General features: G+C 53.1%; 1 protein-coding gene across 1 annotated transcript in view; it reads right to left on the bottom strand.

Moving 5' to 3' along the window:
• Positions 1 to 594: 594 nt before the first annotated feature.
• Positions 595 to 17,374, bottom strand: part of SLC27A5 (solute carrier family 27 member 5) — a 31,655-nt gene continuing 14,875 nt past the window's right edge. The window contains exons 5-10 of the mRNA XM_075915115.1: positions 15,490 to 15,684; positions 9,966 to 10,056; positions 7,191 to 7,389; positions 4,000 to 4,097; positions 2,867 to 2,997; positions 595 to 1,418 (exon numbers count right to left, since the gene is read on the bottom strand). Of these exons, the coding sequence (XP_075771230.1) occupies positions 1,242 to 1,418; positions 2,867 to 2,997; positions 4,000 to 4,097; positions 7,191 to 7,389; positions 9,966 to 10,056; positions 15,490 to 15,684 (891 nt within the window). The 3' untranslated portion in view covers positions 595 to 1,241. The remainder of the gene's footprint in view (positions 1,419 to 2,866; positions 2,998 to 3,999; positions 4,098 to 7,190; positions 7,390 to 9,965; positions 10,057 to 15,489; positions 15,685 to 17,374) is intronic.

Here is a 17,374-nt window from a genome sequence, read left to right as displayed (position 1 = left end):
CGAATTAAGTTACTTCGAATTAGTGCTGTAGTGTAGACGTACCCTAAGGGTATGTCTAGCCTACATCTGTTTGTCGGAAAAAGCGATGCAAAACGCGCTTCGCATTTTGCATCGCTTTTACCGATACTTTTCTTGGAAGTGGCTTTTCTGACATTTGGCCTGTCTAGACTGGGCCAAATGTCGGAGAAAACCTCTCTTTCGAAAGCCCCCTTCTTCCTCGTAGAACGAGGACTACAGGGGCTTCCGAAAGAGCGTGTTTGCTCTTCCACAAAAAAAAGCGGAAGAGCAATGGTGTTCCCTGGATGCAGTGGAGTTTTTTTGGGATACCTCTGGTATCCCGACCCCTCCCCCCCGCAATCTAGCCATACCCTACCACAGTGGTACCCAACATTTTGGGGCTGCCGGGAGTCCGGGGGCGGGGCCACGGATGCACCACGTGTCCAGGGCCAGCACCATGCGTGCGCCACATGCTCAGGGCGCAAGAAAGGGCCGGGCCTGGTCACTTGGTGGGTGCCATGGTGCGTTGGGGTCCACCACCCTAGCATATCCAAAAAGGTGACATTACATAGCAAGTCAAAAGGAGGAGACAAGATAGACGAGGTAATCTTTATTGGACCAACTTTTGCTGGTGTGAGAGACAAGCTTTCAAGCCACACAGATCTCTGTCAGGCTATGCCTACACTGCGGGGGTTTTTTTGGAAGAAAATATGCAAATTGCGCTTGCATTTGCATATTTCCTTCCAATTCTTTTTGCAGAAGAGGATTTTCCGATATTTGGCCCCTGTAGATAGGGCCAAATGTTGGGGAAAAAGCCCTCTTTTGCAAGACCCCTTATTCCTCGTAAATCAAGGTTTACAGGGTCTTGCGAAAGAGGGTTTTTTTTCCGACATTTGGCCCTGTCTACACGGGGCCAAATTTCTTCCGCAAAAAGAATCAAAAGAAGACATGCAAATGCGAGCGCAATTTGCATATCTTCTTCCCAAAAGAACTGGCAGTGTAGCTACAGCCTCAGGTCTGGGAAAGGCACTCCAAAGTGGCACCATTCAAAGAATCATTTTCGCCCTTCCGAAATTTTGGATTTGGGGGGATTTGGCTGAAACTATTCACTGAATGGGTGGACAAATCGGAGACAGTCCAGAAGGAGAGGAACAAAAGGGATCCGTGATCGTCCTCGGATGGATCCTGAGAAACCAAAAACTGGGGGCATCCTGGCTTCCTTGCAAGGACGGTTAACGTCTTCGTTAGAGTTTCAGTTTCTTGTCCAGGATGGAGCTGTAGATCTCAGGGCACATGGGCGCAAAACGCTTCTTTGATTCATCCAGGAAGAACAGGGGGTCTTTGATGAGAGCTGGGTTGAAGCCTTCCTTCACTAGCTGCCCTTTGCACTGCTTGAACGTCCCTGTGATCTCCAGTTCGTCCTGTGTAACAAAGCACAAAACAGGTTGCACCAATCGGCTCACTCTACTGGCCACAGCACACAAAAGGGTAAGAGTCTACTATAGTGCCCGGCTTGTGAAGTTGCTCCCCAGATTTCCCTGTAACTGATCAGGAGAGATTCCAATGCTGTTTAGCTGATTAGCAGAGCCCCCCCACAGCTAGGTTTTGTTTCAACGGGTGGTGCACATTCACACATGCCTTGGTGCACATTAAATTATTCCGCACATGGGTGGAAAAATCTGCACGTGCATGGAAAATATTAGAGGGAACATTGGTCTTGCCCCATGGAGGAGGAGAATAACATTACTCAGGGCTTGTCTTCATGACAGACGACAGCTGGTAGAGCAGCGTCTGCAGACCTCTGGAGCAGAAAACGTTCTCCCACCACCGGAACAAGTTACCGAGGTAGGGTGCTGGTGGGTTAAATCTAGTCTGAGAGGATGTTCACCGTTCTTTATACTCGTAAACAGGGGGGTATAAAAATGCAGCTGAGGCGGGTAACTTGGGGACACACTTTCCATGTAAGGTGAATGTAAGCGGGGCTGGATCATTCACTAAATAGTCCCGGTTCTGTTCGTTCCCTCCGTAGTTCCTGGCATTGGTCCCTGACCTGGTATGGCCGTTGCTACGCTTACAACAGGGCATGAGATAGTTTCCCACAGACCGGTAGTGCACTGCGCCTTTGTGGTGTGGTTGGGTGATAGCAGTAAACCAGACTGACACTGGTTATTTCTGGAGTCTTATTTCTTCACAAACCAAAGTGGCGTCAAAACTTTAGCCATGGGCAGTCGGTGCAGCCCAGGCTGGGCTAGGCAGGCCCCTAGCCCTGCCTACAGCCCCGCCCCCTCTGCTGAGGCCCCGCCCACACCACGGGGAAGAGCAGCATGCCGAACACGCAACAGCCACCCCTCCCCTGCCCTCCACGAGGAGGGGAAGAGCAGCAGCAGGAGGGAGGCAGACCCAGCCTGAACCTCCCCAGAGCTGCCTTTCCAGCTGCCCTGGAACCTGGAACCCCCGTGGCAGCTGGAGGCAGGGGGCGGGGCAGCTGGAGGCAGGGAGGGGAGGGGCGGGGCCAGCCCAGCTCCAGCTGTGGGTAAGGCACAGCCTTGTTTTGCTGTACAGACAGGACGCCCGTGTCTTTGGCCTTATGGTGTTGCTGGTAGGGGGTCCCCCTGCCACAGTGGTGACTGGTAAAAGGGCACAAGGGGAGCCACATGACACCCCCCCAGCCCGGGGAAGGGCCAGGACAACCCCCCTCTACCCGAGGCTCTGCCTCTTTCCCCCTCCCCCACAAGGGACAGACCGCCCCCCCACCTGCTAGTCCCCCTGCTGGCTGCTGTGCCCCCTTGCTGCTCTCCCCCTTGGAGTTTGGGGGCACTCCCCCCCCCCGCCATGTGTCACCTGAACTGCCAGCCAAGCAGCCTCATACCTGCAGGCGGACGAAGCGAGGGATGGCGTAGTTTGGCAAGAAATCCTTGGCGTGTGCGTAGAGCTTTTCGCCGTCAAAGTCCACCCCCTCCTTCAGGCGCACGGCCGCCATCCCGACCTTCCCCTCGTGCCCTGGAACACGGAGCACAACACGTCGGGCTGCGTCTCCACGGGGTGCTTCACGGTGTTACGCGCCACACGGGCATTAGCTGGCACGGGTTCACCTTAGCTCTGCCCACGCTGCCCAGACATCCCGTGAAGGAGCGACTAGCGCAGGGGCGGGCACTAGCCTCTCAGTGGGCCGGATGTGGCTTGCCTAGACCCCTTAGCAAGTTGCCTGGGAGCCCTGGGGAAGGCGCGAGCCATTGTCATAGGAGCGGCTGAAAGGGCTCGCAGCTCTCGGTCCCGCTGGCCCTTTGCCTGGGAGCTGCCCAGGAGGCGTGAACCCTTTCAACTGCTTCTGTTCAAAGAGCTTGTGGCTGCCAGGCCACAGGTGGGCAGCAGGGCCAGGAGCTGCCAGCCATGCGGTGTGAATTCTAAGCCCCAGACAGCTCTGGGAGGGGGCTCAGCCCCGGCACCTTCCCCTCTGCTCCAGGTCCCTTCCATTGGCCAGAAGTCAGAGGGGAGGGACCCGGGCCAAGCAACGCTCCCGGTAGCGGAGCTCTCAACCTGAGGCCCCACCCCTTTCGCTCAAGGCTCCGCCCATTCAATCTAAAGCCCCACCCCTTCCACTGGAAGCTCCTCCCCTTCCACCAAAGCTCCACCCCTTCCGGGTAGGCCCACGGCCACTTCCAAAATTTGTGAAGTGGCTCCCCTTCCAAAATGATTGCCCACCCCCCCGACCAGAAGCTGAAGGCTCCGGTTTGATCATTCCTAGAAGGAGCCGTAGATGGCTTTTCAGGCCACCCTGCCTCATTGCCTGAATGACACCGCGATTTCTGCAGTGGCGAGAGCTAGTCCTCCATGTTTTGCACACACTTTTTTAATCCCAGGGCCTTCTCTCCTCCCCGCACCCGCAAAGAAAGACTCAGATCCTGACAGACACACCATGCAATGGCTTTTAAAAGCCAGCTCCCAAAAAGGACGCTCCTGCGGTGAACCCCAGTGTCAAGATGAAATCATTGAGGTACGCACCTGGGACCGGCACCCCGTACACATTGACTTCCTGAATGAACTCCACCGCCGCCAGCGTGGTCTCCACCTCCGTCGTCGCCACATTCTCCCCTTTCCAGCTGAAGGGAGAGAGAGCAGCCCCTCATAGATTCACAGCGCTCAGGGCCAGAATGGAGCCTCGTGATCTTCTAGGCTGGGGTTAGCAGCCTATGGCTCTCGAGCCAAATATCATAGAAACAGAGCTGGAAGAGACCTCAGGAGGTCATCAAGTCCAGTCTCCTGCGCAAGGCAGGACCAATCCCAACTAAATCAACCTGGCCAGGGCTTTGTCAAGCCGAGACTTAAAAACCTCTAGGGACGGAGATTCCATCCCCTCCCTAGGGAACTCATCCCAGTGCTTCACCACCCTCCTAGTGAAATAGCTTTTCCTAATATCCAACCTAGACCTCCCCCACTATAACTCGAGACCACTGCTCCTTGTTCTGCCATCTGTCACTATTGAGAACAGCCTGTCTCCATCCTCTTTGGAACCTCCCTTCAGGTAGTTGAAGGCTGCTATCAAATCCCCCCTCACGCTTCTCTTCTAAGGGTACGTCTAGACTACAGGCTTTTGTCGACAGAAGTTTTGTCGACAGATACTGTCGACAAAGCTTCTGTCGACAAAGAGCATCTAAACTACATCCAGTTCTGACGACAAAGCAAGCCGCTTTGTCGACATGATAGTATAGATGCAAAGGACAGTGTAGATGCAATAACGCCTTCTGTTGTCCACTTTTGTCAACAAAACCTGTAGTCTAAATACACCCTGGCTATGTCTAGACTGGCAAGGTTTTCCGGAAAATCAGCCGCTTTTCCAGAAAATCTTGCCAGCTGTCTACACTGGCCGCTTGAATTTCCGGAAAAGCACTGACGATCTCATGTAAGATTGTCAGTGCTTTTCCGGAAATACTATGCTGCTCCCATTCGGGCAAAAATCTTTTTCCGAAAGAATTTTGTGCAAAAGGGCCAGTGTAGAGAGCACAGTACTGTTTTCCGCAAAAAAGCCCCGATCGCGAACACTAAGTTCTAGTGTTCTATGGTTCTATGAGACTATGAATTATCAATAATATTAAGTTATATATTTTCAGACATGCAACTGGACATTCTTATATGGCTCTTTGTTGGCCACTTATTCGGAATTTTGATGAAGTTTGGCTCTTTGCTTGGAAAAAGTTGCCAACTCCCTGTTCTAGGCTAACCTCCCCTGTAGTGAAGCTTAGAAGGTCAGTGGTGGTACCCCAATCAAGGAACAAACACGCACCCACAAACTCACGAAAAAAAATATTTCCCTCCCTAATGATCTAAATGTGCACATGGATGAAGTTTAAAAAAAAATTGCTGCTGATTAGAACCAAACCCCATTCATGCAGACTTTGGAATCAGACTAGTGGAAGAACAGGAAAGCCAATTCTTTGCTGAGTTAAGGACATTTCCTTTGCCTCGTGTGGCATGAGATGTAGATCATTTCTCTTTTAGTGGCTTATCACCTTTTAACTGTTTTGAACCTCAACCTCTTCTGACACTGAATAATTGTCTGACCCTCTCCCAGCAGGATTTTGGGCAGTTGTGAACATTTAAATCAATCCACCTCTAAAAAAAAAGTCTCAGAAAGAAACATTTGTTATCATCTAGTGAAATTATATTATAAAAAATCAATTTCTGTCAATCTCTCTAAGGCCACATCTCCACTTACCAGAGAATCAATGCTCTGGTGATTGATCTTCTGGGGTTTGATTTAACAGGTCTAGTAAAGACCCGCTCAGTGGAATGCTGAAGGCTTTTCTCCCATCGACCTCCCACTGCGCAGCTCGGCTTAAGGCACACAGACTCCAGCTACGTTATTTACATGGCTGGAGTCGTGTACCTTAAGCAGACCTTCCCCCCGCAGTGTAGACCCGTCCTATGGTTGAATGCTTTCTGTTGGCAAACCCCGTGTCTCCACCAGGGGGCGCAGCTGCCATTGCTATACCAGGCACATGTGATCGTGTAGTAGTGCAAGTCACTTTCCATAATAAATCTAAGCTCCTCATAAATATAGCGGTGGGGGATACTATTCCGGTATCCCGGAAAAGCAATGCCGCATCCAAGGAACGCATCTGCATTGGAATCTCTCCTGATCAGTTAAGCTTACGGTGAACTCTGGGGAGCGACTGCCCTTTATGATTCCATGTTTCTGCTGGTTCTCAGCTAGACACTGAACATTTTTTTCCAGATCCATAGCTTCCCTCTCTTTCTGGGGTTTCTCTCTCTCTCTCTCTCTCTCTCTCTCTCTCTCTCTCTTTTTTTCTTCAAAGGACAATCACAAGGCCCCTTTCATCAGGGGTCAGGGTCTGGTGCTCACATTCTCCACCAATTGTGGCCCATTGGGGTGCACCCTGGGGAATAAGAGGTGTCCCCCTGAGGGTCAGTGGATGGCCATTCCTACCCACTACACGCAGTTCCAGTCCGAGCAGTTCATGACCCAGCCCTACTGCAGGGCAGGGCTGCAGTAAGGAAGCAATTAGGAAGCCAGCCCAAATGCAGGGGAGGCTAGCACAGTTAAATGGTCAATAATTAAACAGCTAGAGGCCCAGCCCTAGAGCACAGCAAGGTCTTCACACAAAACAAGCCAACCTGTTCACAGCCAATAAGCCGCGGTAAGTAGTCTGTCTCCTTGGTCAGAAGGGATTCAGGCACTTTGCCTGTGGCCACAAGCCGCAGGAGGGGAGACTGCCACCCAATCAAGGGGTGGCAGGGGGAATGCGGGCCCTCCCTGCACCACCGCGCCCCAGCCTAGGGCCCTAATAGCAGCCGGTAGTCAGCTGCTAGGTCAGCAGGGATCCAGTCCAAAACTCACTGACCTGTTATGTCGGGGTCGGAGGGGGGTCCACGCAGCAGCCCACTGACCCTCGGCCAGACAAAGGTCGGCTATCCCTGGGCCGGCTCCAGTTCTCCCCTCCGTACCTGGCTCCGTGGCAGGTCCTCCAGCCTGCACGGGTTGGGAACCTCCGGCCACAGCAGCAGGCCCGCTTGGTCATCCTCCGGAGGCCCAACTGGCCTTACAGGCAGTCCTTTTATATCCCTAGCCCCGCCCCCTGGCTTCCTCCCAGGTGAGTCATCCAGGTGAGCTCAGGGATGGGCGATTCTCCCTTGGGGTCAGTAGGTGGCCACTCCAACCCACTACAGGAACTTACCGGAATGTGTCTCCCACCCGGTCCTGGAAATAAAGGAAGCCCTCACGGTCCACCATGAGGAGGTCTCCACTGTTGAAGTAGACATCCCCCTTCTTCAACACGTCCCTCAGGACCTTCTTCTCCGTCTTCTGACGGTCTCCCGCGTAGCCGTGGAAAGGAGACGCTTTCGTGATCTTCCCCACCAGCAGCCCCGGCTCACCTGGAAGGGAGAAGGAGAAGCCGGGTGGGTGTCTCCCCTATGGAGCACTGCTTTCGGAAGAGGAGGAGTCCATTTTGGAGGGGAGAAAACTCAGAACCATAGAACACTAGAACTGGAAGGGGCCTTAAGAGGTCAGAGAGTCCAGTCCTCTGCCCTTACGGCAGGACCAAGCACCATTGAGCATCCCTGACAGGCGTCTGTCCAACCTGCTCTTGCATATCTCCAGGGATGGAGATTCCACAACCCCCCTAGGCAATTTATTCCAGTTTTTAACCACCCTGACAGGATGTTTTTCCTAACGTCGAACCTCAGCCTCCCTTGCTGCAATTTAAGCCCATTGCTTCTTGTCCTGCCATCAGAGACCAACGAGAACAATTTTTCTCCCTCCTTCTTGTAACACCCTTTTAGATACTTGAAAACTGCCATCATGTTCCCTCCGTCTTCTCTTTTCTAAATTAAACAAATGCAATCCTTCAGCCTTCCCTCATGTTTTCTAGACCTTTCATCTGTTTTGTTGTTCTTCTCTGGACCTTCTCCAGTTTCTCATCTTCCCTGAAATGCAGAAAGGAATCTAGGGGTTTGTAGAGTATCAGAGGGGTTAGCCGTGTTAGTCTGAATCTGCAAAAGCGGCGAGGAGTCCTGTGGCACCTTATAGACTTAACTGAAGTGTAGGAGCATAAGCTTTCATGGGCAAAGACCCACTTCGTCAGATGCACATGCACTAACTTCAGTTAGTCTATAAGGTGCCACAGGACTCCTCGCTGCTTTAGGGGTTTGTAGGGGAGCCTGGACAACCCCATCTTCACCAGAATAATAATGTTTGTGTTGTCCGGCCCTGCCTTAACCAGACTAGCAATGGCTGCCTTGACCAAAGCGTGGCTTCTAACAAAGCAAACCAGGCCTGATTCAAGCCTAGTGCTATGTAGGCCAGGCCGAGGAGGGGTGAGCTCTGAGAACCAGGAGTGCTTTAAACAATAGTGCGATGGGAGTATTGGTATAGAGCAGGCGTGGTAGATTTTGCTAGAATGACCAAGTCTCATAGGTGTAGAAAAGGTAATCGGTGGGAGGGATTAGGTAAGAGGTCCCTACTACCTTACTCACTGCAACTAGAAGCTGTGCCTATTCCTAACGACTGATGCATTGTGGACATCTCTGTGCGTGGGGAAACGAGGCCACGACCTCCTGTCTGACAATCATCTGACAATCGTAAGGGTCTTAGCGGCGGTACTGTGTGTGATTGATAGAAATAAGTACACGTATATCCCTATCCTTAAAATCAAGTATCTTGGGTATTGCCCTAGGTGTAGGTGTTATATTAGGGTATGTCGACGGAGTAATGTAGATGAGCTGCGTCGACATAGCAAAATGAAGCGGCGATTTAAATAATTGCCGCTTCATTTACATCAAAATGGCTGCCATGCTGAGCCGATCAGCTGTTTGTCGGCACAGCGCGGTAGTCTGGATGCTTGGCAGTCGACATCAAAAACCTGTGTTGACCACCCCGTTATGCCTCGTGGGATGAGGTTTACTGGGGCGGTCGACAAAGGCTTTTGATGTCGACCGCCGAGTGTCCAGACTACTGTGCTGTGCTGCCAAACAGCTGATCGGCACAGTGCAGCAGCCATTTTGATATAAATGAAGTGGCGATTATTTAAATCGCCGCTTCATTTTGCTATGTCTACAAAGCTCATCTACATGGCTCTGTTGATGGAGCCATGTAGTGTAGACATACCCTTATTTAAAAAATTAATGGAGATTGCCTATCTCCTAGAGCTGGAAGGGACCTTGAAAGGTCATCAAGTCCAGTCCCCTGCCTTCACTGCAGGACCAAGTACCATCCCTGACCAATTTTTGCCCCAAATGGCTTCTGCAAGGATTGAACTCACAACCATGGGTTTAGCAGGCCAATGCTCAAACCACTGAGCTACCACATCCCACTGTGCTAATCAGCCTGTGTATTGAAATAGATCTATGTAACCTTGCACTGCTTTCCTTTACTATTCTGTGTATAATAAAGTTAACAGGAGTTTATCTGAGGTGTTTTTATTGGCACCTTTTGTATCCAAAAGCCGAACCACACGACAGGGTCACAGTGGACCACAAGCTAAATATGAGTCTACAGTATGAAACTGTTGCAAAAAAAGCAAACATGATTCTGGGATGCGTTAACAGGTGTGTTGTGAGCAAGACACGAGAAGTCATTCTTCTGCTCTACTCTGCGCTGGTTAGGCCTCAGTTGGAGTATTGTGTCCAGTTCTGGGCACCGCATTTCAAGAAAGATGTGGAGAAATTGGAGAAAGTCCAGAGAAGAGCGACAAGAATGATGAAAGGTCTAGAGAACACGAGCTATGAGACAAGACTGAAAGAACCGGGCTTGTTGAGTTTGGAAAAGAGAAGACTGAGAGGGGACATGACAGCGGTTTTCAGGTATAGTCAAAGCACCTTTGAATCGGGAGACGCTGCCACTGCTTTTCCCTTAGGGCAGGTCTCTGAAGTGCCAGTCAAAGACACTAACCACTGCACCCTGCTCCCTCCCCCCATCAGCACCCCCTGGGGGCCCGGCCTTTTATTCTTACCGGGGAGGACTCGGATGCAGAGCCCTCTCTCGTCTCGCACGGGTTCGTCCTGCTCCACGTCGTACCGGACCAGCTCGAATGGGGCGAGCATCTGGAGAGACCGGGGATGACAAAGGCGGATGTCAGCTGGGAAAATGACACCAGTGCCAGTGACCCAGCCAAGGACAGCCAGGGAGCCCATAGAGTCCAGCAACCTGACCCACCCAACGCCCTCCCCCTTTATGGCACATAACTTGCCATGTCAGGATGCAGCTGCCGGAGCCTTTTGCAACATTTCCCACACGGTGCTCGTTTGCTCAGTGCGCCAGCATCAGTCATGGGAAAGCGAGGCACTTTTTAAAGCCCTACTAGGCAGGGTTCCTGGCCTGTCCAGAGTCCGTCTCGCTCCCGTGCTGATAGTTCTTGGCTGTGCCCACCTGGGGGTTGGCGCTTGGCAGGCTGCCCTGCCCTTTGGAATCGGCTTCCCCCGCGGCTGGAACAATCACAGAGTTCACTGAAGTTCTGCAAAGCCCTTGTTTGGTTTCCACCTGGCTCTTTCTGACAAGCTGGGTGGAGTTTGTACCTCTTCCTCCGGGGCTAGAGCCGGGTGTCTCTTTGGCAATATTTTGGGCACAACACGTGGCAATTTGATACATATTGCCTGAGTTTTGCAAGGTGCCCTGAAGCCAGCATCTCCCTGGGGAAGTTTTACCAGCTCACGGCTTCACAAGGGACCACTAGGACCCTCCAGGACTGGACTATGTAGAAAATTAGGTCAACCCACCTCTGGTGCTCAGGGACACGAAAAATCCACGCTCCTGAGCCGTGTCAGTAAGCTGACCGAAGTCCTTGTGTAGACTTCTGTTGACCTAGGTCTGCATTAACCACACAGATGGGGGAACCCCTCCATTAGCCTGGGGGGAGCCTACGCTGACGCACGACCGTGGCTGGGTTTCATAGGTAACCACATGCACAGTCTGGTGTATAACGGAGGCCAGAGAATGTCTCCTGACTAGCCCTGTGCTGAACGTATCAACTCACATTTGGCCAAAGCATCTTCCAGATGGCATCCACTCTTGCCTTTTCTCACTCAGTTAAAGAGCGGGTGGGGCGTACATCTCCCCTGCAGGGGGTATGTCTACACTACAGTGTTATTTTGAAATATCTAATTTCAAAATAGTTATTTTGAAATCTCTTCTTTTGAAAAAATGTGTCTGTACACAAAAGGCATTTTGCAATAGCTTTTTGCTATTTTGAAAAAGCGCGTCCACACTGATTGGATGCCGAATCGCATTGAAGGCCGGCCGGAACTGGTTCCAGCAGGGCATCAGGTCAGAAGTTACCTTGTGGCCAGGGCGGCCAGCAGGAGACCCTGGGAAGGGCTGGAAGCCCCGTATTTCGAAATAAGCTTCTACACAGCGCTTATTTCGAAACAGCAGTTTCGAAATTGGCACTATCCCTCGTGGAATGAGGTTTACCCATTTCGAAAGACGCCCTCCCCTATTTCAAATTAATTTTGAAATAGCAGTTGGCTTGTGGAGACGCTAGGAAAGTTATTTTGAAATAACTTTGCTGTGTAGACATACCCAGGGTGACTAGCTCCTTCCGCCTGAGGCCACACCCCTTCCACCTATGGCTCCACCCCGTTTGCCTGAGGATATGCCCCAACCGTCCCCACTCTTGCTAACCAGCCCAGAGCAGCCCCCACCCCAGCTGCTCTGCTGGCACACGGAGCAGCTCTGAACCCCGGCCAGCAGCACCTAGAGGAGTCCCGAGCCCTGGCCAGCCTGGGCCAAGCCTGGATGCCCAGAGGAGCTCTGGGACCTGCCAGAGCCCAGCTAGCGAGAAGCATTAGCAGAGATTTGGGGAGAGTGAGCCTCCCCCAGCCTCCGTTAGCTGGTCCCCGTGGGCTCGACGAGTCTGGTGCTTCCTCACCAGGGCTTAAATAGATCGGGGGGGAGGGGTCCTGCCGTTCTTTCGCGGGCGAGCCGAGAATTCGATTGCCAAGCCTCTCTCGGCCTAACCTCACCGGACTCTGTGTGTGAAGCACCAGCCCTTTCCCCACCTGTCCCCAGGCCCACATGAAATACGCAGCTGCCGAGGGCACCCCAAAATCTGGGGCACCCCATTTTGGGATGCCCCATGCGGCTGCGTGTGCTTTGAATGGCCCCATTACCTCTGCTGCCTGGTGCTTGTCTGGCCCCTCTCCAGCTGCTCGCTCCTCCTGGTGGCGGCCTTCCTCCCCACACACTATTTGGCTGCTACCTGAGGGCTCCCTCCTGCCAGAGTTGGGGTGCAGAGGAGCCCTCGGCCTCTGTGGCTCCACTGACCCCAGGGAAGCCTGTGAGCCCAGAAACTATGCGGGGGGAGCATGTGTGGCCTCAGCTACATAGGGACCCATAAATTGTAAGGACGGCCCTGCCTGTGGGGGAGAAATTGCCTCATATCCCAGGGAAGCAGATTCTGGGATCTGCTTCATCTCGTTTCTGGGCAGGGTCTACGGGGCTCCACGTGGGGCCAGAATTGGAATTCGCCTTGTTTCCAGCCTGAATCTGGGCTTGAAATCAAATGTCAATATTGCTTGAATTGCTCAGAGTTTCAATGCAGGGAACCTGACCTGAATTGGGGCCACATTCCCCTCTCTCCAACACTACGTTTTCTGCTGGGAAAAGAAAAATAATTCGGTGGAAAAATGTCACCTCAGCTCTATCTCTCCCGTGTTCCCAGCACGGCTCCCAGAAACAATGCATTCTGGGAGATTCTGAAAAGATGCTGCTTCTCTTCGGGAGAAGAGCTATTTGGTGTCCTCTGTGTCCACTGGACTGGCCTGGTTCATAGATTCAGGCTCTCCGAAGCTAGAAGGGCCCATTTCCAGCATCTGCTTTGACCTCGGTGCAGAAGTTCATTAGGGTTTCCCTGAACTCTTACCTGTTTGCACTAGAAATTCCTCTGGTTAAAAATTAACCGACTTTTAGTGCTGCTTAAAGGCTGCCTGGCTTTCGAGGCCTTGGGGTGCGAGTGCAAAGCATTCTGGGAGCACCAACTGATTGAGATCACGTCACTTGAGAGCCAAAATTGAGAGCCCTTCCCCCCGAAAGGGGTTCACGTTCCAGGGGGCGAGCATTTGGAAAATTGGGGCCTATAACAAAGCCACCAAAATCTCTAGCCACTCTGGTGTGGCCGCCCGCTATCGTGACCACTACGCTTAATGTAGCCACTCTGGATTGGCAGCAGTGTAAATGAGATCAGAACCGGATCAGGCCTGAGCACCACGACCCAGCCATTTGGATACACACACGCCACAAAAAAAAAACCCACTCCACATGAACTCACAATTGGCCCAAAAAGCCACATTTGTGAAATGTTTTGCCATAGTTCAATCTGCGTTTTTTGCTGAAAAAATAAAGCTTTTAGGTACCTTCCTGAGCATCCTCATCTGCAATGAGGTGAAGGCATTAGGAGTCTGCCTTTGGGTATGTCTACACTTGCACCCTGGTTTGAACTAGGGATGCAAATGCAGGCATTCGAAATAGTCAATGAAGCGGGGATTTAAATATCCCACGCTTCATTAACATGATCTCGCTGGCGCACTAGTTCAAATCAGCTGATTCAAACCAGGAAGTGCGTGCCGGGACGCGCTAGTTCGACCCAAACCTCTTGGTTCAAACTAATGTTATTCCTCAAAAAATGCTTTTTTGTAGCTCTAGCATACGCAAGGGGTCTGGGTTCAAACCTCACCTACAATCCAGCTAGTAGTTTGGCCGAGTTGCCTACCTGGCAACACTCAGGACAATGAATCCAACTTCATTTGTAAAGTGGGTTAATTAAACCTGGAGGGGACACTCCTATTCAGAACGAAGGCGGCCTTAATTCCGAATCATTGAATTCGCTTTGGAGGTGAAGTCACTTAATTGTCTTTGGAAGCAAAATATTTGTCTACACAGGGCCAAAGTGCGAAGGAGAGGGAGACTGATGGTCCAGAGCTCTCTAACTACCCCATTTAGACCCTGTTGCTATGCTCTAAAAGGTGTGTTACATGAGTCCTGTCTGAAGCAGGACGGCATCAATCCGCATTAGGTGTCTGTAGAGCGCACTAGCAAGGTCAAGTAGAACCGTGGTGGCCAACTTGTTCTCAAGCAGTAGCCACTAGAGAAGCTATAGCTAGCGCAAACTCGCCACACTCAACCGGACAGCGTGTGGCTAGTGGCTACCGGGTTGGACACCATGGACGTGGAAGATGACCCGTTAGCGCAGACTAATCCATCCATGTGTAGATTTTTTTCCCCATCCCCTGTGCAGAATAAATTTTGTTCTGTGCACCAAGTTGTGTTCAGATGTGCACCACCAGTAGAAATAAAACCTAGCTCTAGGCGCTCTGCTAATCACCTAGAGCCGTCGTCCCCAACACGGTGCCCGCGGGCGCCATGGCGCCCATGGGGGCATTTCCATGCGCCCGCCAGGTGCTCGGGACTGGCCTGGCACCGGGCGCATGGCGGGGGGAGCGCCGGCCGCGGGCATGCAGCTATGGGGGAGGCCGCCCCCGGGCATGCGGCTATGGGGGGGGCCGCCCCCTGGTGCCCAAGTGTCCCCGCCCCCTGGCGCCTGGCGAGCAAACGGCCACGCCCCCTGGCGCCCGACAACCTTGAAAGGTTGGGGACCACTGACCTAGAGCCTCCCTAAACCCCCTTGTTGATTTATCGCCCTCACAGGAACACCCCTGCGAGGCCCCAGGCCAGCTGTGTCTTCAAGGCCGGCCTTGGGGAAAATGGCACCCTGGGCAAATTTGGGTTTGGTGCCTCTCACCCTCATGAGCATAGTATTGTCCTTCTTTCACCTTGGACATGAATGAAGTTCAATTAAGTCAAGGCCACTTCAACTTTACGTTCACACCCTTCGTTAATTTGGATTCATTTCCCTGAGTTTCCTCAACCCTTGTTCAAGGCTCTAAAGGCAAACAGAGAGCGGGTGCAGAGACCTGGCAAGCCAGAGCTGAGCCCACCGAAATCCACGTCCTCCAGTGCACTGACCATTGGAACTGCTCTCTCCTGGGGAAGGGGCGTGGGCTGTTGAGGGGCCACGTTGCAGCTGCACATGCCCAATCATTGTGCTGTGTCTGTCTCCTTCATGGCCAACTCTAGCTGCTAGTATAAAGCAGGCTCTGTCTGAGGCCCACGCCGCTGGAGGCGAATCGCGGATGCGCGGGAAAATTATGCTGAAACCTGGGCACCGTGGGTGGTGGGTGAAGGTCGGGTTGAGGGAGGCAAACTCCCAGCCCCGCCCCTTCTGTTAAGGCCCCACCCATCAGCCCCCCAGCACCACAGGGAAGTGGGGTGATGCACAGCGCCAACCTCGCCAGCCCCAGAGAACGGGGAGGGTGGGATCAACGCTCCGCCCCCAGGTGGCCTACAGCAGGCATTCTGCGGGAGGAGTCTCGGCGGGGCCCGGCTAGCGGTTCGGGAAGGCAAAGCCTTCCCCTGCCTATGAGACCCGCTGCCCCTGCAGGGGGTTGGGCTCGGTCCGGGGGAGACAGAAGAGCCTTCGTCACCTTGAAGAAGAAATTGGTCCTTCCCACGGCTCCAATCTTCCCTGTGTAGTTGACGAACCCGATGTTCCCCTCCGTGGCCCCGTAGAACTCGCAGATGCGGATGGGCCCGAAGCGCCGGAGGAATTCCTTCCAGACCTCCACCCGCAGGCCGTTGCCCAGCACCAGCCGCACTCTGTGCTCTCGTTCGTTCTCTCGCTGCAAGGCAAACAGGACGGGGGGTCCAGGAGCAGCCCAGAGCGGAGACCGGGTCTTGCTCTGGGTCTCGCGCTGCTTCAAGCAGCAAGAGGCAGGACAGAGCCTGCGGTGAGTGGGGAGTTGCCCCAGGCTGTGCTGGAAAGGGCCATGGGCAGCCACTTAGGGGGCGGGCCCTGAGCAACGTTCTTCTAACCTTTTCTAGCCATGTGTGGATTTTTTTCCCATCCCTTGTGCAGAATAAATTTTGTTCTGTGCACCAAGTTGTGTTCAGATGTGCACCACCAGTAGAAATAAAACCTAGCTGTAGGCGCTCTGCTAATCACCTAGAGCCTCCCTAAACCCCCTTGTTGATTTATCGCCCTCACAGGAACACCCCTGCGAGGCCCCAGGCCAGCTGTCTTCAAGGCCGGCCTTGGGGAAAATGGCACCCTGGGCAAATTTGGGTTTCAGTGCCTCTCACCCTCATGAGCATAATATTGCCCGTTTCCCCTGGCACCCCTGGGCTCCCCAACCCTTACACCCCCATCCTGACTCCCCTTACCACTAACCCCTGCATTGTGCCCTTCACCCCAGCCCCTGAACTTTCCTACCCCCCCCCCGTACTCTCCAACCCCAGCCCTGCACTTGCAGTATGTCCTGTCCCCTGCTAGGGTTGCCGGGTGTCCGGTTTGTGCCCAGTCTGGTATTTGTGGCCTCTGTCCAGTAAAAAAACCAGAAAATACCGGCTATGTAAATACCACATCTGACGGGTGTGGGAGGAGCGGGGGTGTGGATTTAAAGACGCAGTGACCTTTTCTTTTTTTTTTTGATCAACAAGTTTGATCTCCCAGTTTTGTTTTTTTTTTTGCTCAATATTTTTTTTTCCACGTTCAGGATTTTTTGTGAAAGTAACTGGCAACCCTACCCTCCATTCAGGGTTTACTCATACGCAGCACGTGCAGCTGCGTAGGGCACCTGAAAATCTGGGGCACCCCTGGGTCCTAATGCCCCCCCCTCCACCTCTTCCTGACCCTATTCTGCATCTCAGTTTCCTCCAGAGAAGAGCTAGTTTACAGTCAAACCAAAAAGTGAAATATTCTGATTCTGAAATGCTGCCAGGGTACATCATGGGCGACGTCGTCCAGTGAGGAGCCTGACCAGGAGAGGAATATTAAAACACGAGGCAACGGAACTACAACTCCCATGTGGCACCTGGGCAGCATTTCAGGATCAAAATATTTCAGGTTTCAGCTCTGGCAGCGCCATAGGACAGTTCAGGGCGGCTGCCCCGGACCCCGAGTTTTGGGGGGCCCTGAGGCAGCTGCCCCAGCTGTCATATGGATGGGACAGTCCCCTATATTGACGGGAAGCTGTGAAGCACAGGGTACCACAGTGGATTAGCTGGGGGTGGACTGATGAGGGGCAAAAACAGGAGTTGCCCCCCCCCCCACACCCACACACACACTCACCACAGGAAACAGTGCAACCCGGTTGGGAGAGGACAGTGGAGCAGCGCACGGCTGCTGTGCCACTCCGCTTCCTGGGCTCCCATCATGGCCATCCCTGCCACCAGCTGGCGCCAGCCCCCCCGCCCATTAACCCCCCAGGTTGTGTAACTCAGAGGAGGAGGCTTCAGGGTCATACAAGGGGGGCAGGAAGGGGCAAATCAGGGGCAGGAGGAGGCAGGATGGAGCCTGGGGTGGGGGCGGCG

The sequence above is a fragment of the Pelodiscus sinensis genome, unplaced genomic scaffold (genome assembly GCF_049634645.1).
Source record: "Pelodiscus sinensis isolate JC-2024 unplaced genomic scaffold, ASM4963464v1 ctg34, whole genome shotgun sequence".
NCBI classification, from domain to species: Eukaryota; Metazoa; Chordata; order Testudines; family Trionychidae; genus Pelodiscus; species Pelodiscus sinensis.
Note: the sequence above shows the minus strand (reverse complement) of the source record. Positions and strands in the feature narration are given on the sequence as shown.